We start from the raw sequence: 26,739 nt of genomic DNA on the forward strand, positions 1-26,739 counted from the left end.
GCGCCTCTGGTGGCCATCCTTTTCAGTTAGCGCACACGAGACACACGTGCCATTTTCTTCTCTGTGTTTTTGTGCCCTTTCCTTTGGATTTTATTACCATGGAGCGTGCAGCCATCGCAGCAGCTAAGTTAAGTTACTCAATGTTTATGCCTAATTGGTTTTTCCGGCCTGAGCACGTATTTGCCGTTTTTTTAGGTATAAATACGGTCTCTAGGTCGGAAGCATGGCAGCATGGTTCTGCCCGTGGTGGGTCCGTTCTGGGTCGCCCATACCCAGAACTTCCCCTGGCTTTGTACGCTCTATTTTTATTATCCGCTTTGTTAGGGTAAGGTCTACACGGTTTTGTCATGCATGCATGTCCTTTTACCTTATGTAGGCTCTTCCATCCAGACCTAGCCACGGCTCTAGTATCGGCCTCGGCTAGCTTTGAGTGGTAGACTTGCCTTCGGTTAGTCGTACACTCCTGGATTTTTTTCTCCTACTATTTTGTTTCTTCTTTCATTTTGTTATTTATTTTGTATATTTATGTGATATTGTTAGGTTAGTTAGGCGTCTGGCTCGCTTAGCCTAGTTCATGGCCCATTGGGCTTCTATGTTACCGCTTTTCAGCTCGGTTGCTTCCCGATAGCATCTCTCTGATCAGTTGGTTGTGGTCTAGGCTTAGTTGTTGTTCTTATCGCCCCGTGGTCACTATGTGATCACGAGGCAGCCAGACGCCTGTCCAGTCACCTTGCCCCCCTCCCGCTCTTCCATAGGGTCGGGGGGGGTGGTTAGGCCTGCCCATGCTCGCTCCGCATACCCGAGCCTGCCTCCCTCTCTCCCCCCAGGCGGAGGGGGTAGAGGGACGGGACAGACCCAGACTGGACTCGACCTCTCCGGCTTCTCGGTCCGGTCGGATGGTAAGGTGGGGGGGACTGGCCTTTCCCCCCCCTCCGTTACTACTCCGTCGCTCCGTTACTAGCCCGAGTCTGTATGCCCCTTGCTCTTTCCCACCTTACTAGGGCTCCTTTACCACCGGAGACCTGGCATCCAGCGGAAAGGTGCTAGTCTACCCCACGGGGTGGACCAGGTACATACAGTCGGTCCCTTCTGACCTCTCCGTTTCCACTGAGTTATACACTCCGCCACGCACTGGACTTAGTCCGGTACGTTCGAGCTTTAGGTTTAAGTTCTATTATGTTAAAACTATTAAGTTTATCTTAAGTACCTTAAACCATTCCCCCAATCCCTTCATGGTTTCACCGGATACCTCCGGGGTTTATAGCCTATTCAGGCGATTAAGGAGGGGCTATGCCCAAATTTTTTCCGAGCTCCGGCATGCAACGGAGTTCTTCTTGTCCTTTAGCCTGTAAGTGATGTTCTTTAAGATACTCATGTGTCTTTCCACTTACAGACCACCAAACTGTGAGCATCCGGGATGCGCCGCCACAACTTCAGGACCCATGTGGACACGAAGTTTGCCGGTCCCATGCTCCATGCGCGACTCCACACGGGGACATCCAGGTCTGGTACATGAGACGTGTACCATATGTTACGATCTGGGAGAGCCAGCTTTTAGACGGGGTAAGTATACCATCTCCGGTAGCTGGTCCTTCATCTGTTTTAGTGCTTAAGTTTTACATCAATCACTCTAACTTAAGGTAAATTCAAGGGGCCTTATACCCCTATAATTTAAGTTATGCTTTAAGTTAGTTTAGTTTTAAGTTATTCTTAAATCTAATCAATACCCTCTCTTCCAGGCGCCAGCCGTGAGGGATACCGCACTGGCAACCTGCGGGCCTGGGTCGGCGGTTTCGGGAAAAAACGCCAGCCAAGGGTATGCCCTACATCTGGAGAAAAGGTTAGCGTACTAATCTTCCCCGGAGGCAAGGCGACAGGATACGTCGATCCAGTAGAGGCTGCCCCGACTACTCGCCTTTATCCAGCAACAGCTGGCTGCCTCATTGACTGACCAAGGCCAGGACATCTCCTCGGAAGTCGCGACGTTGGATATCAATGTAGAACCTATGGTAGGTGTAGACGACCTGTTGGTCGAGGTAGGTTAAGGTGGACACCCAAGGGATACCCTTGGGTGCAACTGTTTCTTCTACTCCTGCAACCTCTCCCATCCTTCCAAGGCTTTACGGGTGACGAACTATATACTCCTCCTGACGCTTCAGTTAGACCCAAGGTCAAGGGTCAAGCAGTGAAATCCTTGACAAAGACGTCGTCGTCGTCTAAGAAGACGGCTTCGGCGTCATCTTCCTCTCGTAAGTCTCCGGCTAGGAATCCCGGAGCAGAGAGATCTAAAGCTTCTGGGTCCGGCTCTAAGTCCTCGAGGAGTAAATCCTCCAGAGAGAGATCTCACACTCCGGCGGCAGAGTCGTCAGTTCCGCTACCTTTGGTTCCAATTCAGAGCACCCTCCACCTCCGCAGCAGCTCCGGCTTGGACTCCAATGCTGGTCTTTACAAACAGGTGGGCGGGCACCTGGTTGGTCTCGAAAAGTAGCATGGAACAAATGGATCTCTCGGTTGTCGGGATAGGATTACTTCCCAAGACAGCATTATAGCCGGACTGAGCCAAGCTCCTCTAGCCTCTCCTCCACCTTTCAATACAGGTGGAGCCCAGCTTCCCCCGTATGACTCTATTACCTCCGTTCTCAATGAACAACCCTTGGAGAGTAGCGTCATAGCCCCCTTCCAAGACGGACTCATTTCTATCCCGGAATGTGGAACTCGGAGGATCGAGGACTTCGAGTTCTACCGGAAGATCTTCAGCCTCCGTTCATCGGCTACGCCAAGGCTCACCGCCTCAGCCATGACTCGGATGATAAAGTTCCAAAGGAGACAGTCCTCTATTCACGTGACCAGGCTCAAGAGAGAATGGCTTCAGGTGTCTAGAGGACATGGATTGTTCCAATACGAAAATCCAACCTTTCAAGAGTCCGTTTACGATCTTTACGATGGATGAGAGTACCCCGCTCCCTTTCCTGACAAAGATCGCGACGTCTACCATTCCAGCGGCCCAGAAGGGGGACCCCATGCCTCAACTGAAGGAAGCAGATCCTACATCTCCGTTACTTCCTTCAGCCGGAGAATTGTGGGAAGACTTACCTAACACCTTCTCAGCTGGCAAACTCAAACCGGACTGTGCTATGGAGCAGTTTGGTGAAAAGTTACCTAGGCTTCCAGATAGCCTTATTCAGGCTGAATTTGACGCCAAATCACGGTTAGCCAGATCTATTATTCCATGGCTATGACCGAGGTGGCTACCATAGCCTATGGCTCAGAACCGCTCTTCAAACTTATGACCAAATCTCTGACTCAAACGGTACAGTCAGATATGTTTGAGTTTGCCACTGCTAGGACGAATTGTAGGAAGCAATGTCCTACAAGAAGCAACTATTCGGCACGAGCCGAATAGGTTACTTGCGTCGAGCATCTGGGGAGCAGACCTCTTCCCAGAAGCGATGGTGAAGGAGTTCAATCAGAGGCTACGAGGTTGAACCAGAGCCTTAAGGGACCGTTGGGGTCTTACGGCCAAGAGGCGGCAAGATCAAGCAGCTAGAGGTAAGGGTCAAAGGAAACCCAGACGTTTCCAGCCCTATCAGAAAAAGCAGCACGCTTTTCTCAGCAAGTTCCGGCTGTCCCCTTAGTGTAAACAGCCCAACCTTCCACCTCAAAGGCTCAATCACAGCCTATTTATGTTATCTCCCTCAGCCTCAGCCCATCCACCTCTTACGCCCTCTCTCCAGCTTACAATCAATCCTTCGAGAGTCAAGCTTCACAGAAGTATGACCGCTCGGTAAGGGAGGCAGAGGTAAACGATCCTTTCGTGGAGAGGATCGGGAGGTCCTTTAATAGGGGAAAAAACATTTCAGAGGAGGCCGGGGAGAGGCTACCAGAACCAATGAGGAATTTCAGGTAGGAGGGAGGCTGTTTCACTTTCGCCACCGGCCGGTGGAACTTTTCAGCAAGGGGTGGGCTCACAGCATTGTGTCAAAAAGGACTGGGTTGGAGCTGGTTAACGAACCCACCTCCATCCAGACCTTTCGCCAACTTCCTTCCAAGGAACTGACGGAGTATGCGGAGGATCTCCTTCAGAAAGGAGCTATAGCGAGATCAAAAGGTTTAAATTTCAAGGACGCTTGTTCAGCGTGCCAAAGAAAGGCTCACAAAAAAAGAAGGGTAATCTTAGACTTGTCCCGCTTAAACTTAGCCATTCGCTGCGACAAGTTCAAGATGCTCACGATCTCGCAGGTACGGACCTTACTTCCCCGTGGGGCCGTCACCACCTCTATCGATCGTTACAGACGCTTACTATCATATCCCTATTGCAAGACAACCTTCCGTCCGTATCTGGGCTTCAAGATAGGAGACCAGACATTCTCTTCAAGGTAGTTCCTTTCGGGCTCAACGTAGCACCCAGGGTGTTTACGAAGCTGGCGGAAGTAGTAGTTCAACAACTCAGATCGCAAGGGATTATGGTAGTAGCGTATCTCGACGATTGTTGATCTGGGCTTCAACAGTCGAGGAAGTGCAACAGAGCAACACTGAAAGTGATTCAGTTCCTGGAATATCTAGGCTTCAAGATAAACAGGACCAAGTCAAGACTCACTCCAGAGTCAAACTTTCAGTGGCTAGGCATTCAATGGAATCTATCCTCCCATACTCTGTCGATTCCATCATCCAAGAGGAAGGAATAGCGAAGTCAGTCAAGCAATTTCTGAGTCACAAACTGGCGTCAAGAAGATCTCAGGAAAGGATCCTGGGTTCTCTCCAGTTTGCATCAGTGACGAACATCCTAATGAAAGCCAAACTGAAAGACCTAACCAGAATCTGCGCTCACGAGCAAATGTCAGGTCCAGGGACAAATTGTCCTCAGTCCCTCTGATTCTAAAGAATCGACTCCGGCCGTGGGCGAAAGTCAAGAACTTGTCGGTGTCAGTGCCTCTTCAGTTTCCTCCACCAGGGTTCACCATCCACACAGACGCTTCATTAAGCGGTTGGGAGGAGGATTCCCAGTTCAAGAAGGTCCAAGGAACGTGGTTCACCTCAGTTCCGTCAGTTCCATATAAAACGTACTGGAGGCAATGGCAGTGTTCTTGACTCTAAAAAAGGTTACGTCCGCCAAAAGTACTCCCACATAAAGCTAGTCCTGGACAGCGCAGTGGTAGTACATTGTGTAAACAGAGGCTCCAAGTCACGTCATCTAAATCATGTCATGGTAGCCATCTTCTCCCTGGCGGACAAGTTCAGTTGGCATCTCTCCATCCACTCATATAGCTGGAGTGAGAAAACGTCATAGCAGATGCTCTATCCCGATCAGTACCTCTAGAGTCGGAATGGTCACTGACAACAGTTCGTTCCAATGGATTCTTCAGAGAGTTCCAGGTTTACAGGTGGATCTCTTGCGCATCTCAAAGCGAACCACAAACTCCCGTATTATGTGGCCCCCAACCTGGACCCTCTGGCCTATGCCACGGACGCCCTGGCTCTAGGACTGGAACAACTGGAGAAGATTTATGTCTTTCCTCCAGTGAATCTTCTCATGAAAGTGTTAAACAAACTCAGGACGTTCAAGGGTCAAGTGGCTCTAGTAGCCCCACTGACTGGCTGAAGAGCAATTGGTACCCTCTCATTCTAGAACTGGTCTTCGCCCTCTTCGGATCCCCAATCCCAGGCTCTCCCAGTCAGTACAACGAAGACTGTGTTCGCTTCCTCAGGGATTCTCAAAACCCTAACTTTATGGATTTCATGAAGTTTGCAGCGAAAAGGGATGCGAATATTGACCCTCAGAATATTCTCTTCTTGGAATCCGATAAAAGAGATTCAACTTTGAGACAGTATGATGCTGCTGTCAAAAAGTTAGCAACCTTCCTGAAAGAATCAGATATTAGGATCATGACAATCAATTCAGCTATATCCTTTTCAGATCCTTATTTGAAAAAGGCTTAGCAGCTAGCACAATTACGACAAACAAGTCAGCCTTGAAAAAGATTTTTCAATTTGGGTTCAACATAGACTTGAACAGATTCCTACTTCTCGTCTATTCCCAAGGCGTGTGCTAGACTTAGACCTCTGTAAGGCCTACGTTCAGTATCATGGTTCTTAAACGATGTTCTAAAGCTGTCTTCAGAAACCAATAATGACACATGCTCGTTTATAATGCTCTTAAGAAAAACATGTTTTATTAAGCTTGGCCTCAGAGCTAGAATTTCAGAACTGTCGGCTTTATCCAGAGATCCGGATCATATTCAGTTCCTTCCCACAGGGGAAGTGCTACTCTCTCCGGAACGTAGCTTTATAGCTAAGAATGAAGATCCTTTGATGAGGTGGGAACCATGGAAGGTACTACCCCTTCCACAAGATGTATCTCTTTGCCAGTTCAGCCTTACGAGCCTTTCTATCTAGGACCTCCTCTCATCCTCATCGGGTCCTCTCTTTAAGAGAGAAAAAGGGGTGGCACTTTATCTATTAAAGGCATCAGGCAACAAATCCTGTACTTCATTAAACAAGCCAATCCTGACTCTTTCCCAAAAAGCACATGATGTCAGGGCAGTAGCCACCTCAATTAACTATTTCCAACATATGAACTTCGATGAGTTGAAAAAAGTATAACTGGATGGAAATCGCCGACAGTGTTCAAACGTCATTACTTAAAGCCATTGGAAGCTCTGAAATTTTCAGCAGTAGCAGCGGGGAACATAGTTTCTCCTGACTCTCACTAATCCTTAGTAGAAGATCCAGTCCTCCTTTCTACCTGCCTCACCCAACAGTTCGTCTATTCCTGCCTTGTTCATTTACGGTCACCTTGTGTCTTAGCTGCTTTTATGATGATGTAGTGGGTGTCCCTTATTTTTTTGCTAGGGACACTCACATTTGATGATGGTTATTGATCTCGTGGATGTCATCTCTTATTTTTATGCTAGGAGATAAATCTTATTATAATGATTACGGGTTTTGTATATTAAGTCATATACATTCCTTTATATTTTATTATTGTTGAGTTTGTTTTATTCAACTTTTGTGTTAATTGCTTTAGAATGTTTTGATACATTGCTTTACACAGATACCATTTTTGTACATATATGATACATTTCTCCTGTATATATGTATACTTTAAGTTAAGAAATGTTATTAGAATTAAGTATAAAATTAAGTCATATTTCTATTTTGTATCACTGTGTATATGTATCTTTATTAGCAATTATATTGATTTATTTTATTTTATCTTTTATTTGAGGACCTTTTGTATATTTTGTTAAATTTCTTTACAATCTTGTGCTATTTCTCTGGTACGATTTCGCGCAGCGACACGAGCTGAGCCCAGAAAATGGATTTTGACGTAAGGAAAAATCTATTTCTGGGCGATTGGCTCGTGTCGCCAGCGAAATACCCGCCTACCCATCCCATCGCCAAGATTGTCTGCTAACTTCAGGATGGCCACCAGAGGCGCAGCAGTCGTCAGCATGGGATGGAGTAGTAGTAGTAGGTGCTGCCCACTCTGTGGGTCGGCTCTCCTCTTGGCGGGGGATTTTGTAGTGGGAGAATTCTATTGGCATTTGGCTCGTGGTAGTGGTCTCACTCGCCATAGTGTTCATACCGACACTCTCTGGGAGAGTGAGCGAGTCAGTTATACTGACCTTTTCTTTATTTATTTATTCTCTGGTATGTGTTAGTACATTTACCCTAGAAATAATGGATTAAAGGATATTTCGCTGGCGACACGAGCCAATCGCCCAGAAATAGATTTTCCTTACAGTCAAAATCCCTTTTTTGACTAGTTTGACTCAGTATGCCAGATTTTAGCTTTCCTAGTACAGGCGGCCCTCGGTTAACGGCGCAATCGCTTATTAGCGAATCGGTTTTATGGCTGTCATCAAAAATATTCATTTATAAAATAAGGTATTTTAAGGTAATTTTAAAGCATAATTTTCAGTTAATAGTGCTGCTATGTCTAACGAGTACATACATTTGTATAAATACCGTTCAGACCATAAAGGTTATGCAAATGATATTAAAAATTTTTATTGAGAGTTATTTCATAGGTATTAGGGTAAAATATAAACCTCTGACACTGTTCTATGCCGAAAATATCAAGTTAAATAAGTGCAAATTTAGCTATGGGCGTGTCGATTTATAAATGTTCATGCTTTTATGTTTAAAATGTGAATGAAAATGTATTATGTATAGGGTATTTTTATTTCTGTGCAGAAATATGATACAAAGGCAGCTTTTGAAACTGCCCTTCACGTTATCAAAGAGGATGTTGTTTCATGTTCGTTCTCGTGAGCCGCCACCTGCCACTCTTCTGAAAATATTGAGGTAAAAAAAGTGCAAATTTAGCAATCAATGTGTCTATTTTATAAATGTTCATGCTTTTATTTTTATAATGTGTATGAAAATGTATTACATATAGGGTATTTTTATTTCTGCACAGAAATATGATACAAAGGGAGCTTTTGAAACTGCCCTTCACGTTATCAAATAGGATGCTTTTTCATGTTCGTTCTTGTAAGCCGCCGCCTGCCACATTTCCAAAAATATCGAGTTAAGAAAAGAGCAAATTTAGCAATCGATGTGTCGATTTTATAAATGTTCATGCTTTTATGTTTAAAATGTGTATGAAAATATATTACGTATAGGGTATTTTTATTTTTGTACATAAATATGAGACAAATTAAGGCAGCTTTTGTAACTGCCCCCCACGTTATGAGAGGATGTTTTTTCATGTTCGTTCTTGTCCATTGCTGTTCTGAAAAATTAATTTACAAAGACTTCACATGGTTATATTTTATTAATTTGGGAGCTAATTATAACTCATTTTGTTAATGAAACGTCAGCTTTTCTTGCATTTACGTTTAAAATGTGTATGAAAAACAAATTACAGGGTATTTTTTTATTTTTGTACATAAATATGATAGTGGCAGTATGCATGTCCATTTGAAGTCTTTGTAACAGCCCTTCACATGATGAAAACAATAGGTTGTTCAGTCATGCCCAAATAATAAAATTTTAATTTATATCATTGAATCACGTTTTTATAACATTATATTTACAATTGTTACATAAATTTATTTTAAGACAAAACTCGCTTATACATTCAATTTTGCAACACTGCAATTTGTTTGTTTTTCCATGGGATAGAAGTACAAAATGTAACTGTGCAACTCGGTCAATTTTTTGCTTTGTTACTCTAGCATAAAATTGAGGTACGAGACATCTTTTCCATAAATCTTTTAAAAAGTTATACATTACTTCACTGTATCCAATATTGTATGTTTGTTCATGAAACTTACCTGTCCAGATATATATATAGCTGTATTTTCTGAAGTCCGACAGAATTTTAAAAACTTCCGACACACGCAGTGGCGTCGGCCAGGTGGTTAGTACCCATTCCCGCCGCTGGGAGGCGGGTATCAGGAACCATTCCCATTTTCTATTCATAATTTTTCTGTCGCTGGTGCTGAAACACTGTTTTCAGTACCTCCGTCTTAGGATTTTGGAAACTTCATTGCCGCTAAGTATCCTAATTGTCTTTTGATTTATTTACTTGGATTTGTGGGATTTGTGGCGAGGCATACGCTATCTTAAATTGATTTGAATTTGATTCATTTTTGCATAAAATATCTGAATCTAGTTAGGCTAGTTTCAGACGGGGTGTGTCTGCAAAGATAGGGTGTGGCTACCGAAAGCTTCGGTAGATCCGCACTTGGTATGTACGAGGGGTATGGGTCTTGCTTCTTTGTTGAGATTTGTCATGTAAGGAGTTGTGAGACTTTGTCTATTCCGTTTAAGGAATGACTATTCCCGTATGTACGCAATTAATCAGTAAACGTCTAATTCCGTAAGGAAGACGTATGATTCGTATGTACGCAATTAATCAGTAAACATGTCTAATTCCGTAAGGAAGAGTATGATTCGTATGTACGCAATTAATCAGTAACAAAAGTCAGGGTAGTGAACCTGCTAACCTTCCTGTAGACTTTATTTTGCCTAACCCTGTAGTATGGCCTACGGGCTATGAATATGTCTACGATAGGTGCTCGCTCTCCTTCATTGCTGTGAAGTGCTACTTCTGTAATTGTTACTCCTAACCCCTGCAGTGTTGCCTTCGGGCCCTAAGCAGTGTCTGTAGAGGAATTACCCTTTCTTCTCTGATACTCTTTCGATTCGTATCTTAGAATCGAAAGTGCTTGCTTTAGAGAGTAAAAGTGAAGTGCAGAAGTGCAGTGATACCCATTGTGTAGTGGAGGGTGCGTCAGATCGGCCTCGTTTCGCCTCTAGGCCGGGACCTCTGCTTGACTCCCAGGACCCGGGGAGGGAGCATGTCGAAAGCCTAAGGAGGGTTACAAGGAACCCCCACCGATCTGGCGTGCCTTCGGCAGTTTTCTGATGAAATCCCCAGACTGCCAAAGTGCGTGCGCGTGCACGAATCCTGAAAGATTGCTTCTCGTCCTCCGAAGCGTCCTCCCCATGCAGGGGTTGGAGCTTTCGGAAGGACTCGCGCCTCTAAATAGAAGCTTTATAGAAGAGGACGCTTCACGTCCTCTCTCTCTCTCTCGTTATGCGTTTCAATGAGAAGTAAGAAGGCGAACGTCGCCTGAACTCGTGTCCGTCTTTCCACCGAGAAATACGTAAAAGAAGTCATAGTAGCAGGAAGCTTTTGAGAGGCGGACGCCCGGGACGCTCGGATGGGACTCCAGGCGCGCGCGGGTGCACGAATCCAAGTGCGCGCCATGGGGTCAAAGCCGAGCGCGCTCCAGCGGCTTCCAGTGGACGCCGAGCGCGTTCCAGTGACGCCGAGCGAGCGCGCCCCCAGTGGACGAAAAAAAAACCGACGTGCACCAGCGCACGCCAGGTGTGTCGCCTGGCTGAACGTTTCTGTTGAACTCTTCAAGCTCTTGTTTCAGATATGGGCCGCCTAAAGAATGTTTACCTCTACCTCCGGTGATACCTTCTACCTCACCTGCAAAGAATGTGAAGTAGGCAGTGCTTCGGAGGAAGTTTAAAGTGAACAGACAACTTCTTCTTCGAAACCCAGCAAGACATCGGGTTTCGTGAATTCAAGAGGTCTCTGTCAATTAATATTGCTTTTCGCATAGGTGGATGGAGTTAAGGAAAGCTCAAGGGAAGATCTCGTTTGCTCTACCGCAACCTTTGCCATTCGGCCAATAAATTTAAGTTGCCACTACCACAGTCAAGACTTTGCGATAAGGCAGTTACGGGTTATGTAAGGCTCGATGTCCTGCACGTCAGGACTCTTGGCAACGTTCAGTGGGATTCTTGCAAAGGCACTCATCAAAAGGAAGCTCTTCAGGAAAGCGCAAGACAGGACTTCCTTTGCCATACTGCCAATAAATTTTAAGCTTTAGCAGGCATTAGTTGTGATACGGGAGAGGAAGCTGGTTGGAGAGTTTCTTCCTCTTCCCATAGGATAATTTTGCAAGCTTTTTAGCCCATCTGAAAGGGTTTTTCAGATGATAGATTTTGTTAGTTTCTAGTCGGGACTACGCTGCCGAATTGAACATCGTCATTCTACCTGCCGTAAGCCCAGTCTCTTAACAGGATTCTTGCCCCTTCCTCGTTTGAGACGGGAATCGAAAAAATTAAATGCTTGACTCCCGGATTACGTTTTGTCAATTCAGTGACTTTCCCCCATTGACAATATACTTTCGTTTTGTCAAGTAAGTGGGTATCTCATTGACAATATCTTTGTCCCGTAAATGGGTATTCATGACAAACAAATCTCATTGACAAACTCTCATTAACTTGATATTGCGTAAGCGAATAAGCTCTTATTGACAAGATTCGGAAGAGCTCTCATTCGTCATTCGCAGACTCGTACAAGAAATAGACTTGTAGACTACGTCAATGAACGCTTATGTCCAGGTAACATAAGAAGCTTGAGCTGACTGCTTCGATTCTCTTAAGTTTTGTTCATGAAACTTGCCTGTCAGATATGTATGTAGCTGTATTTCCGAATTCAGCTATATATGTCTGCCAGGTAAGTATGAACAAACTTTATTGTGATATAATTTCATATTTTGCCTTGCGTTATTTTACTTCTGGTTGGTTCAAGTCATATACGCTTGCTGTAGTTACCTCTTCGGATGGCACAAACCGAGAGGTCTATTGTCTAATTTTAGGACATTTAATCGTTACTCCCTGCAGCCTTCCAGGAGTTTCCGATTTATCTTTTACCGTTGTATGGTAGTGTTCTGACGACACAAACGCATCTATATATTTAGCGTTTCTGTTTCGCTTAAATATACCAGCTTGAGAGTCTTTTTCGGCTCAAAAAATAACGGACCTATTTCTTCGTAGAATAGGGTTAGCTTGGCAACCCAGACATAAAGTTAAGAGACGACGTTCGTAATTAAGCTGCTGGCTGCTTTTGCTGTCACGCTGTGTCTGTCTTCCAGTCCAACCGAGCCAGTAACAGATCGGGCGCTGTCATGCGCCGTAGGTTACGTTCTCTCTCTCCTGCGGGATTGACTGACTAACCGTATCTCTGTGCTGGCGGTTACGTCTCTCCTGCGGGATTGACTGACTAACTGTAACTCTGCCCTACAATCACGGACTTTAGCCTAAGATTGAGGGGATTTCGTACCGTGAATGAACGTAAACGTTGCAATTCGTTTTCTGCCTTACTATGTTCAAACAGAGTTATCTCTTAATCCTTTCGGTGGCTCGTTGAACAGCAACGGTATAGAACACTACGAGTCTACCGCAACATTGCACTTGTATATGCTCTCCTGCTTAGGCAAAGCGCAGCCTTATTAGGGAAGTAAGCATACCTCGGGGTGAGGGAACTGGATGAGCTTGCTGGGGACCATTTCCTTCCTGAAGAAGTTTGTTTCCCCGAAATAGACTGCAATTCAGACCACAGTTTTTTCCTACCGGGAAACTGAAATATTATTCAAGATCTAGGAATGATTCTGAACATCTCTCAGTGCGTTTATCACCTGAGGTGATAGAAAGAAGTGCCGGACATCTGGATAGGGTTTCAGATGTCCTGGATCTTAATCTGAAAGAAAGTAAAAGCGATTCGGTAGTCCCTCCAGTCCTCGTAACGAGTTTTGGGAACCAGTGGTCCAGATCAACTCTGATATTCCACAGCTCTCTCTATCTTAAGAAGTATCTTCTCTCGGTCCCTGTTCGAGTTTACGAGAAAGCCTATTATAACAACAGGCGTAGAATGTAACGATCCTCTAGAGGTTCGTTTACCGGATTGCAAAAGTCCGTACAAATCGTCTCGATCGACGGCAGCAACTATTGACTTCCGAGTGGAATCTTTCTTTAGAAGTAAGTTGAGAGTTGTGGAGACTTTAGGGACGCCCTTTCATTCTTCTCTTCGATATGTTGAGGACGAAGAGGCTTCTTCTTCTCTGCTCCCTTATTCTCGATCCGGGATCGTACCATTAAACAGCCATCCTATGATATTGAAACGGGGATGGATATTTAGTCTCTTTTTCCCCTTTTTTCAATCGCTTGAGGAAATGTAATAAGAGGATTTATGCGTAACCAGGGAGCAAAAAAGGACAAATGACGCTGATCGCCCCCCTGTTTGGGCCTTCAGGATCCTGGATTCACAGAGGTCACATACTTCCTAGTTCCACTTTGTCCAAGGACCTTTTCCGAAGAAGAGTCGGTCTACTCTAACTCGAAAGGTACCTATAACCTCTCCGCTCTGGAGTCTTGGACTACGTTTCAGGCTATCGAGATGTTGACAGGAATAAGATTACCGTCTTCCATTTCCGTCTGAAGAATGGGATAAGCTGGCAGTCACAACTATTAAAGAATACGCAAATATGTTGTTGACGGCTTTGGGCTCAGAGATTTGCGTCTGTCAAACAACAAAGGCCCTTCCTCGATCCTTTTGAGTTCTGTGGAATCTCGAACCTCGCTCACCATCTACTTTTTGTCTCACCTGTTTTCTCGGAGTCAGACACTCGTGCGAGATCAGGCGACAATATAGTAGCCCTGAGTTTCTTGTTGACGAAGTCGGTTGCGTTTATACACCCCCGATGATGTGTAACATGAGACCAGGTTGGACTGTCAGGCATTCTTCCTTCGGGACTGAATCGCCTTTTTGCTCCTCGCTCCTTTCTCCTGGCACCAGAAGCTCGAGTCGGAGTTGATTCGCTGACGACGTTGGGTTGCGTTGATACACCCCAAGGTTTGCTTAGATTGAATCGCCCAGGCAGTCCAGACACTCATCCTTCAGCGAAGAATAGTGCCTTATGGTCTTCAGGGTACAGCCTTGCTGTCCTTGATTCGTCTGACTGGTCAACGGTCGGTACCCTGACTTTAGTACAGAGGACTGACTGTGCATGTCCAGATCGAAGCTTTCAATATGGAACTTAGACGTAGTCTGAAGTTCTTGATGTCAAAGCATTCGAACCTCTCCTACCTGTTAACTTCTTGCATGTGATCAGGAAGGCCCTTCTTCTAACCAACCCTAGATACGACAAAGAGGGTTAGTGAGATTTTAAGCCATCGTCACAAGTTTTTGGCTTTAGAGAACACAAGGCGGTGTGCTCTCTAACCCTTCCGTGTGGCCTAAGAATGGTACCCGTTTTGTCCTTGGGCCAGGAGCTTGGAAGCAAGGATGGCACAAGTTAGTGGGCAGGAGCCAGAGAGAGTCCTGTGCCCTGTCGGTCTCTCAAGTTTTATTCTACATAAAACTCAAGAAAGTCGAAGTCAATCGGGCAATCTGCAGTGTTCCGAAAAGACCAGACTTGCCCATATCGAAGAACAGCCTGGCTTTAGTGTTAAGGGAGTTCTTTCAAAAATGCCCTCATTGTGTTTGCACAAAGATTTGAATCTTTTATCTGAATGCTCACGAGGTTGAGGGCGCGGCCTCGGAAGCATTTCAAACAGAGCATGGCACTCAGCAACATCCTGAGTACCATGTTTTAGCGAAAGCAACTCTGTGTTCACTTCACACTCCCTGCGAGATGTGAAGATGGCATATGAGACTGCTGCTCGCTAGGGCCATACGTGCTGCAGACACAATCTTGGGGGCAAGAAGTACCACTCATCCTATCCTGTAGAAAATGGTTAGGAAGAGCTTTTAATTTAGTTGTTGAGTCGCCGACAACGGCGACTTCTTAACTCTTAAGCCTTAGTTAACACACCTTAACTTTGGCTAGGTTGGTCAGGTGGTGATATATATATTTATATATATATATATATTTATTTTACTTCTTAGCCCTCATGGTATGGTCAATATGGTCTAGTCACGTCGTGGTCTCGCCCCTGTTTGACAGATCATCTGGAGTGCACCAGCTATATAGGTCTCTACCTCGCTGGCAACTCTAGTAGCACAAGCAGACTTACGTGGCAGTAACCACGAAGCCAGCTATGCTAAACAGGTGGAACCAAGATGTCAAAATCATCTGCATGCATTTGTTTCCCAAAATCCTTCTATTCTGTCCCTTCCCACCTCCAAAGGTGGGATTCAGCTATATATATATCTGACAGGTAAGTTTCATGAACAAAATGATATTGTTATGATACAATAAAGTTTTTTGTTCATACTTACCTGGCGAAGATATATAATCAAGTACCCACCCACCTCCCTCAGGGGACAGTGGAAATAAAAATTATGAATAGAAAAATGGGAATGGTTCCTGATACCCGCCTCCCAGCGGCGGAATGGGTACTAACCACCTGGCCGACCACTGCGTGTGTCGGAAGTTTTTTTAAAAATTCTGTCGGACTTCAGAAAATACAAGCTATATATATATCTGCCAGTAAGTATGAACAAACTTTATTGTATCATAACAATATCATATTCTCATATTATTGTATTATAAAATACTATGGTAAATCTAAGCCAGTATTCCGCGGAGCAGCCAATGTTTTGGTTTGGAAATCAGCTTATGGCAAATACGAGTTTGTTTCGCCATATTTAATGCAATTCTGAGCTAATTTTCTTGCTTCTAGTTAGCATAAACGAATATCTAGATACTTGCCTTATATTAGACAAGGTTATTTTTCCTTTTACAACGTGTTTTTAGGTGGAAATATGACTTGAATATGTCTCATTGTGATTGTGAACTAATTTTTTTATCGTTAACAGATTATGTTGGCATCATGTTTATGGAGTAAAAAAATTGTGTGATTTTGTTCGCAATTTTCCTTTATATCATCATAATACAAACTTTACATTATTTATCTTATATCGGCATGAAACCAACAGTAAAAAGTGTTCTTTCAAGCACAGTAGTTTTGATTAAAATGATTTAATCTCAATTTTATCTATGGTTGTGTTTGATGGCATACGTTTACTGGAGTTTTATCCTTGTTGCCGATGCATGATAATGGTCATTAGCAGCTTGAACAGTTTTCTGAGCTTCAGCTATAACTAGGTTTAAATTTAACTGTATATTTCCCGATTGATCTTTGATCTATGGCGAATAAAGTTATTACATTAAGATATCTCAGTCCTATTCTGCATAATGTCATTTATAACAACTGCAGTAATAGTATGCTATAGTACAATGACTGAAATACAAGGCAAATGGATGTTGTTATCCAATTCAGTCATACTTAAAAATAAAATATAAAAAAGTTGTTTCTCGTTCTGTTGTTCATGGCTGTACAAGTTTACGCAACGAGTATAACGTTAAAACGAATAACTCGAAGATGGGATAAAGTTAGGCTATTGTAATTTGGTCTCTCATAAAATCGGATTATTGTAAGACGAATTATCATAACTTGAACGCTACAGCTACTGTACACTGTATAAAACCTTATTAGTATATCTTTACATACTCTAGACACCCAAAGGATTAAAGCTAGGCTTTTTTTACTTTACAGTATTTATAATACTATAATGTACTGTACAGTACTACTGTACAGTAAATTCTATAGTACTATACTGCATAAATATAATTTTATTTATTGCGCCATTGTGGGATTATGGCGCCGTTTGACTGGTTCTAGGATGCTGTTAACTGGTCTAGTATTCCGAAAGAAGGTGTGTGGTGGCCATAGGATTTAAAATCGCTTAGTGTCGAAAATTGCTTGTCGTCGGCGTCCAGGAATGGAACCCCTGCCGCTAACCGAGAGCCGCCTGTATTAGGTATTGCAGTAAAGGCTGTAAGACTAGACTTTCTTCCTCTTTATGACTCGCACAAACATATTCCAATTACGGAGGGCAGATTTGCTCGTTTGAACTAAAATGTGATGAATGCAAAGACTGGGACCAGGGCAAATGGAGAGTTTTAGAAGCTCAACTTGATAAACTTCAGAAAGAAAGACAGAGAAAAGTGGCTGTTAGAGCCAAGGCTAGGGTATTAGTTAGTACAGTTCCACTCCAAAATTGGATGTTGATATTCCATCTGTACCTTCTACACCTGTGACTGCTTTTTCCCCTATCACTAGCCCTCCAACTTTACCTCCTACTCCATCACCTGGCTCCCTTCCTGCTGATCCCAATGCCATTGCCAGCCTAGAAGCTAGGATGAAAAGTAAGTTTGGCGTACTTGCTAATTCTGTAGCCAAAATTAGGTCTTACTGGCCTGTATCGATAAGTTAATGGTGTCAGTGTTGGTGCAAGTGCACTGGATGGGGTGGCTGCTCGTCCCACCAGTGATGCTCCTGGGCAATAGTTTGATGTCAAACTCCATCAAACCTGGGAGGAGACAAACCAGAGGTCTAGAGGAGGTCGGTGGGGTTTCCCCACAGGTAGTTGCTCTGTCACCCAAGCCTGCGGTTAGTTCCAGGACTCAGAGGACCACCGTTGGATATGTTCATACCTTGTCGTCTAGTGATTCAGATTCAAGTTTTAACAGGGGACATAAGTGCTCCTCGACAGTGTCTAGGCCATTGAAAAGGCATTTTCCGCCTGTTGGCTTCGCCGTTCCTCGTAAGCTCCCCAAGGAACAGGAGCATAGTCCACTTCCATCAAGCAACTTTTGGGCTAGTCCCAAATGTGTTAACCCAGTCTCTTCTGTATTTGAATGCCAGTATTTGGCATCAAAGCGGCTTTCTGTATCAAAGAAGCGTGGTGTGTCGAAGGTGAGCTGGTGTCTGTCCTCCCAGTGCCAGTGCGTTTCCCCCTGTCCGCCTGCTCACCTGTGGCAGTACTCCCTTCGGCCCATGCAGCGCCAACTTCTGCTGTCTCAGATCCTTCCTTGGATCCTATCCAATGGCAGCTGGATCATATTGTGGGTCTTACAGAAACACCCATCAACTGCTCAAGAGGATCCAGACTTCGTTCTTTCGGTATTTAATTGAATGAAGAAATGGAAGTTGTTGTTGATCAACAGACTACATCGTCATATGCTTTGCTATTAAAGTACTTTCTTTTCTGCTACCCAACATTCTTTTCTCCCTGGGCACCTTCATCTCCAGGCTTGGCCTTCATAATGAGACAGCCTGTAGAGTCTGCCAGGCTACCAAAGATGGTGCTTTCCTGATCTAGGAAAGCTTTAGTGAATGTTGACAGCTGGTTAGAAGAGAAAAGAGAGCTTGGTAAAGCTGTATTTAGTGTTCCTCCCACTCGTTTGATGCCAAGGAGGTACTCTTTGGAGTTAGACCGATTGTCAGGGACATCTTTAAGGTCTTTGAAATTTTTAGCTTTATGGATTAAACGATCAGCGCACTAGCAAAGAAGATAGAGGATTGTAAGTGCCTTCAGGAGAACTTCTCTGCGAATTGGTTGGCAGTGCTCTCATGTGCAGATAAGGCCATCAGGGATGGATACCAGGAGCTGGCTGCTTTATTCTCTCTCCAAGGAGTACTCAAGGGTTTAGAACACATCACGTCTGACTCACAGAAAAAGCCTACACAGAATCTCTTAACACAATCTACAAGACATACCACCGAACCAACCCATCATCCCTCAGTCTCCTTTAGTATGAGGACAGTCTCACCTTTGCAGCTACTAAGAAATCATACAAACCAGCCTCTCACAAGTGAGTACCGGTCCTGTGTGTCCCAGTAGGGGCCAGGCTTTGCCCTTTTTGGGACAGATGAGAAGCAAGTAATGCAGAGCCCTGGGTAGCAAAAGTCCTCGAGGAGGGCTACGCCATCCCATTCAAGAAAAATCTTCCCTTGTCGGCCTCTCCCATCAGCTTAACAGCGTGCTCAATAGGCTCAGTTAAGTTTTCAGCCCTGAAGGAAAAAGTTTCATCGCTACTCAGGAAAAGAGCTGTAGAGGTGGTTGAAGGTGTAAACACAGAAGGCTTTTACAACACTGTTTGTTGTTCCCAAGGCATCAGGATGATTGAGATCTGTCCTGGATGTCAGCACTTTGAACTTCTTTATACAAACCACCAAGGTCAAAATTGAAACAGACCCATCTTTGTGCAAACCACCAGTCTTGTTATCCATCCATCAGGGAGACTGTATGGTGATGATCGATATGCAAGATGCATATTTTCATATTCCAATACACCCAAAATCCAGAAAGTATCCGAGGTTTGTATTCCAGGGCAGGGTCCCTCAGTTTTGGGTCCTTTGCTTCGGTCTCTTTACAGCTCCATTATCGAAGTGGCTCCTTCTAATGAGAATCAACATGTCTATCTAGATGACTTGCTACTACACTCCCCATCAAAGGAAAAATGCACTGAGGACCTGCAAAAGGCATTTCTCCTGGCCCAAGAATTGGGACTTTCAGTCAGTTATCAGAAATCACAACAATGTATGACACAGTTGATTCTCTATTTGGGAAGAGGATCAATACTCTGACTTTTTGGGCTTTTCCATACAATAAAAGGATCCAAGCCTGTCTTTGACAAGTAAGGGAATTCATCTCTAACCTGTTGCTCAGCCAATGAATGGATGAGTCTGCTGGGCACATACTCATCCATCAAGAAGTTTGTGCTTGTAGGAAAACTTCATACAAGAGTCCTACAGTTCTTCCTAAAGGCCATTTGGCAAAGGAAAACACTCCCATTTAACCAATGCTAGCTACCTTCTATTTCCAATTCATCTCCTTACTGAATGTTTTTGAGTAGAACATGTCCATGTATCCCACCTCCTGTCAGTGTGGGATTCATCTATGTAGTTACTTAGTAAGTTACTTATATAAAAATTAAGTTACTTAGTAAGTTACTTATATAAAAATTACTTTTATAATAAAATTAGGTTTTATATATACCAAGTAACTACATGATCAAAGCCCCCCTTACCTCCCCTCTTATGGACATGAAGCACAAACAAGTTGGAGTTCCAGCACTATTGTACTTACTCTTCCCCAGATATGGGTGGGGACCATGTAGTTACCTATACCAAAACAAAAGCACGCTATCGCAAATTTCCGAATTTTTAACTGCTGATCCAGTAGAAACTTATATATACTGGTAAGTATATATAAAAAATATTTTTATAAAAATGTCATTTTTTTTTATGTTCCTTCACCATAATTTTAATCGTTTTAAATTTCCAGAAATGCTCATCACCCCTGAACAGTTTGCAGAGCTCTTGTGTGATGATTTGGATTTGAACCCCATTATGTTTGTGCCAGCAATTTCAACAGCCATAAAACAGCAAATTGACCAATATCCATCTCAGTCAATCATTGCAGAAAATTCTGATACCAGAATAGTTATTAAGGTAAGCCTGTATGTCAGGCTTATAGTACCGTACATAGTCTCCTTTTCTGCTGTTACTTTTCCTGTTCTTAATATTATTATTGGTTTGTATGTGCAGTATTGTATTTACAGTAATTACTGTAGGCCTATTAGCTGTCATCATAAGACAGTATAAGATATTTGCATAGGTACATTTGTACCTGAGGGAATGTAATAGTAATAATGAATCATTGCAAATTATAACTAGAGCATTTTGGGATTAGTGCCAGAGAACAAGCAACTCATAAGGTCTTAGGCCTGAATTGGGACAAAGAGAAAGATACCTTACATTACAGCCTACTAAAAAGTTTAGTCAGACCAAGAACAGTTGCACAGATCTACGGTCCATTAGGAGTACTTCTACCTGCTCCTAATTAGGCCAAGGATATACTTGCAGAATTTGTGGAAGCAACAATTAGATTGGAATGATCAACTCCCAGACCCATTACAGAAGCAATGGGTTTAGCTATCTGAACACTTAGAGAAGTGTCTTGATATGTCTTCACTTGGAGAAGTGTCTTGATATGTCTTTTCCTAGGAATACTAACCTAGGAGAGGGGGTTTCCTTATATACACATATTCTGCAATGCCAGTGAGTCAGCATGTGGTTGTGTAGCTTAAAGAGTTAAGAACAAAAACTCTCATTTAATGATGGTGAAGGCAAGAGTATTGCCCATTAAAGAATTTTGTTCCAAAAGTTAAGTTGATGGCATTGTTGCTGGCAGCAAGAATGGCCAACTTTATTAAGGAATCTTTCAAGGAGGGTGAGTTTATTGAACTGTTCATTTGGTCAGACAGTAAAGTCACCCTAAGTTGGCTAGTATTGAAAAGTGTTCTCCCTGTATTTGTGAGGAAATAAACTCTTTAATTCCAGGGGCGGTCTTGTCTTACGTGCCTACGGATGATAATCCCAGTGACTGGTGACATGGGAAAAGGACAGAAATGATCTTAGCTAGTTCTTTTTGATGGGAGGGACCTCTATGGTTAAAAAAAAACTTGACCAATAAATAGGTCATGGGAGGGTGGATCACTTGTATAGGGTAGGGAAGAGATTATTTTGGCCAATACTGTAGGGGAAAACCTGATTGATGATACTCACTTTATGAATTGGGAAAGATTGAATTGAATTGAATATGGAATTTAGGCCAAAGACCAAGCACTAGGACCTATGAGGCCATTCAGTGCTGAAATGGAAACTGATAGCAAAAGGGTTGATAGGTGTAACAGGAGGAAAACCCCGCTGTTGCTCCATGGAGCAATTGTTAGGAGAGGGTGGAAAGTAAGATGGAATAAAGAGAATATGAAAGGAGGTACAGTAAACGGAACAAAAGGGGTTCCAGCTAGGGGCCTAAGGCACGCTACAAAGAACCTTAGGTAATGCCTACAGTGCACTGATGGCACTACCCCCCCTACAGGGGAATTGGGAAAGATTTAGCAAGGTTAAAAAGGTCTACAGGACCACAACATGGATCCTACCATTTTGTTTTAATAATTTTAGGAGTTCAACCAATGTGAAAATAACTGGTGAATTGACCTTGGAAGAACTACAAGTGGCAAAGAATAAGACTATTGTCCTCATGCAAAAGGAATTTTTCCAAGAGGAGCACGAGAGTTTGATGAAGGGTTAAGAAAGCCAAAACTAGCTCTCATACACCAGTTGAATCTTTACTTGGACAACAGGGTAATAAGATGTAAGGATAGACTAGAACATGTATAGTTACCTGAAGCTGCTAAGTTTCCTAAACAGTAATACCCTGAACTTGCACAAGGTTAGGTTCCAGACCCCCTTGTGCAAATGGAATTTTCACGGAAGTTTGGCACGTTCTCTAAAAATGCTTGCTTTTAGAGTTTGAACATTAAATATGACCCTAATCATGCTCCCTAAGTATTAAGCTAACTTTTAAATGAAATTAAAGTTTCTGTAATTTGATTTAAAAGTTAGGTTAGTACAATACCATTAAAAAATAAATAAATGGTTGACATAAACTAGTTACAGTAACTACTATGTATGTATGTATACTAATGTTTCCCCTAATTCATGTGTGGCCGGACATTTGGCCTATGGACATTTAGCCTACGGACATTTGGCCAAAAATTTACAAGTGTGAATAGTAACAAAAAATTCTTTTAAGTATTTTAATTAACAGTTTATTGCCAAAAAATAACACCATAAAATAAAAAAATACAGTAAGTATTTAAAGATTGTGTGCAATTGCTCTCAGAAAATCTATTTTTTGATACTGCTCATATTTCTCAGTGACAGACACAAGCCTTGTGTTTAATATCTGATGTCTCCGATGATCTCAATGTAACCCCTGAATTTATCATCTTGATTGTCAACTCCCAATTTAATTGCTCTTTCCTTAGCAAATAGAAGGGTTGGTGATTATATATATATATATATATATATATATATATATATATATATATATAAATATATATATATATATATATATATATATATATATATATAATATATATATAATATATATATATATATATATTATATATATATATGACACAGTAATATAGTACATAAAATATAAATTACAGATAGCAGCCATTCATTGAAAGAAAGTAAAAACTGGGAAAACGTAAACTGATACAGTTGCTGGTCAAAAGCTTTAAAGCTAAGTTTACGTTTTCCCAGTTTTACTTTCAATGGCTGCTATCTGTGTTTATATTTATGTACTATATACTGTGTCATATATATATATGTATATGTATGATGTGTATGTGTATGTATATGTGATATCTTATATATATATATATATATATATATATATATATATATATATATATATATATATATATATGTGTGTGTATGTGTATGTATATTTGTTATATGTATATGTATATGTATATGAGACATTCGAGGGTGCATGCTTCTCGAGATTTTGCGTGCAAAGTGCGACTGCGGTTGTTGGGAGAATTCTGTTGGGTCATTTGAAACAATGTTACGATTTATGAGAAAATGATTTGTTCTTTTATATAAGTTATTATTTGATTAACTGTCTCATTTTTGTTCAAACGGATTTTAATATGTTTGAAGGTTTATAGGATTTTCCTTTGATAAACACGCCTTATTTTGCAGGATGTAAGATAATATTTTGTATACCCCTAGATGGATCTTACAATTACACTACATACAGATCAACGTTTTTTATAACTATAGAGGTATCTGTAAGCGCTCGCTTATCCGGACTTCTCATTAGAGAAGTTCGAACAACAGACGGTGAGTCCGTAAATACAGGATATTACGTCTACTAAAGAAATAAACAAGATATTCTAATTTTTACAGCGCGTACAGTCGGGCTTTATCCACCACTACTTATAATAACTTACGTATTAAAAAAAAAACGAAAACCTGCTCTGATTACTTTATACGGTCGTGTGTTTCATAGGAAAAATCCTTTTTAATTCAAAAAGATATTGGCATGTATAAACCAACATCGCTTTTCCCCACTCTGCTAGAGTCGCTTATTGTGTGGAATTTGCTATGCTTTGAACACTTCGGCAGTTTTTTGACTGACCTTGACCGCTTGACTAGGTGACACAGTCACCGAGTTTGCTTGTTTGATTCTGAACGGGCTACTGTTTCTATTTCTTTTTGTAATAATTAGGATCCTTCTCTTTATTACCATCGGCAACGTATTGTGTGTTTTTAGCATTATGTTGTGTGGTTACGTATAAAGCAATGAATGACGAACTATTAGGAACTGAGCGATTACTAATAAGACAAGTTATCACTACTGCATACAATATTAACTGTTTGTACTTCATTCTTTGCTAAAATTTGAAATAGTGAGGGATCCTGGTCAGCGCATTTAGCCTGATGAAAGTTTTTTTACAGACATGTTATTCCTTGCAATCCAGCCATATTTTTAAAGTTGAGTTGAGTCATTGAGGTTCGATATTTTATATAACTCAAAAAACTCAAGGCTAAAACTGCGATCGGGACTTTGCAAAGGAGCATTTATTGTCATGACCCGAAATAGTGTTACCTCTAATTTATATAGATTTGTACGGGTGTTCCACTTGTTTTTTGTGTGTTTTCTAATCACTACGGTGCTTAACGACCCTATCCATGCATCTGTATAAATACAGACGTCCACTGCGTAAACGCATATTCACTGTTTAATATGATTTGTTACGTAAGGGATTAATAATAATCACCCAAAAATGATAAAATTAACATAGTATATGATTATGATATTTCAGTAGAACTTCTGGAAACAGACACTCAAAGATAAAAAACTCGCAGTAGCGAAATCCTCAATGATGTAGATAATTTCTGTAAAAAAGTAAGATTAAGAAATGTCTCGTAACTTCAGCACAGGAATAACGAAATTCGGACCTGCAAAGGAAACACTCAAAGTTACTCCAAATGAATAAAATTGTACTTAGCTTGCTTTTGTGGGAAGTCACGGTGTTCCGATAACGACACACGGCCTTGGTCCTCCTTCTCTATTTAGCGGATGACCTGGTTTGGCTTCAGTTTCCCCCGTGCGCGTTGTTTCGATGATTCGAGCCCTTGAAAGATCCGATGCTGCAGACGCGTTCGGTTTGTTTCTTGCAGTGCGGAAACGCTCACTAACGATGTTTTCTTGAATGATTCTAATGAGAGACGAAGCTTCCGTTGCCGTAGGAAAAGGACACGTCGGTTTTGTTTCTTGAAGTTATTCACTAAACGATGATACTAAGTTGCTTGACGAATCTGTTGCTTTCGTCGTCGTTGAAAAGTTTCTTATTGTTTTCTGAAGTCGCCTCACTAACGATGATACTAGGTGCTTGAAGAATCTGCTGCTTCCGTCGTCGTTGACTTCTTATGATACATGATTTATTATTCTGGTTTTTTCTTCGTAGGACGTTGTAGAGTTCTTCTGGTACGCTGGCCACCAATATTAGGGCTAGTGCCCCTTGGTTGATAAGGCGCCCTATGAGGTAAGTTAGACTTGCGATAATCTATACGCTAAGTCGGTTGGTATTGCACTTCCATCTTCAATGGAGTGTCTGGGGTTTTGTAGATCACTTACGAAGTCGGTATTATCTTTACGACGATGTGTTAAACTCATGGTTCGGTGAGGTTCTTGTAGAAAACACTAAGTATAAAAAATTATATATTCTTCTGAAGTTTTTACATGGTGAAGATCAGATATGATTGTACAAGTCTTCTAATAACGATAGCTTGGATCGCTTCTGCCAATGATGATGGCTAATCCTATTCCTCTACATGATAAAGCTTAGGTAAAGAGGTACAGGTCTTCTAATGACGATAGCTAACTCTCTTCTGCCTGTCTACCATCTCTGTTACAAGTTATGAAGGAACAGACAGTAGTTCGAACATATGAACATACATACCAATGACATAGTTTCATACGAACACAATCAAATGAGACACGCTACAGATCACGTAGGCCGTTTGAATCATAGGTCGGGGTAGTTGTCTCAAGCAGGGAGCTTGGACTAATGTTTATACAATTGAATGACTACAGGTGACGGCATGTTATCTTAGCCTACTTTTATTGTATACGTCATCTTAGCGTCTCTAGTCTGATCACATTCCTGCAAGCAATCTTTTATATATATGGACTAAACATTCCATATTTTTATTATGTAAACACTTACATATATATATATATATATATATATATATATATATATATATATATATATATATATATATATATATGACACAGTAATATAGTACATAAATATAAATACAGATAGCAGCCATTGAAAATAAAAACTGGGAAAACGTAAACTTAGCTTTAAAGCTTTTGACCAGCAACTGTATCAGTGTTGAGGTAGGTAACTAACAAGTTGGTTTCATTTGAGCATGGCTAGTTCAAAGGGTTTGAGCTGAAAATGGCAGTTACCCAATTAAACAATTGAGATGGTTAACTCAATGCTGATTGTTTTCGAACTGTTAAGATTGCTTGTTATAACTAAAAGAACGATTGCGGGTGTGACATGTGTAGGTACATTTACTCATTTTCGGCCAAATGTCCATCGACCAAATGCCCATCGGCCAAATGTCCGGGAGCCAATTTATGGGATGCCATTTTCTTTTTCCCTCAGAGTAAAAGATGTTTTCTTTACATCAATAGGTAAACTTCATAAGTCAGTCATAAAATAAAGAAAACATGTATATATTTACGTAATG

General features: G+C 41.9%; 1 protein-coding gene across 1 annotated transcript in view; it reads left to right on the plus strand.

Moving 5' to 3' along the window:
- LOC135210217 (SWI/SNF-related matrix-associated actin-dependent regulator of chromatin subfamily B member 1-like) overlaps positions 1-26,739 on the plus strand; it is a 99,939-nt gene that overhangs the window by 50,559 nt on the left and 22,641 nt on the right. The window contains exon 6 of the mRNA XM_064243053.1: positions 20,390-20,556. Coding sequence (XP_064099123.1) covers positions 20,390-20,556 — 167 coding nt within the window. The remainder of the gene's footprint in view (positions 1-20,389; positions 20,557-26,739) is intronic.

This window comes from Macrobrachium nipponense, chromosome 39, assembly GCF_015104395.2.
Source record: "Macrobrachium nipponense isolate FS-2020 chromosome 39, ASM1510439v2, whole genome shotgun sequence".
Classification (NCBI taxonomy): Eukaryota; Metazoa; Arthropoda; class Malacostraca; order Decapoda; family Palaemonidae; genus Macrobrachium; species Macrobrachium nipponense.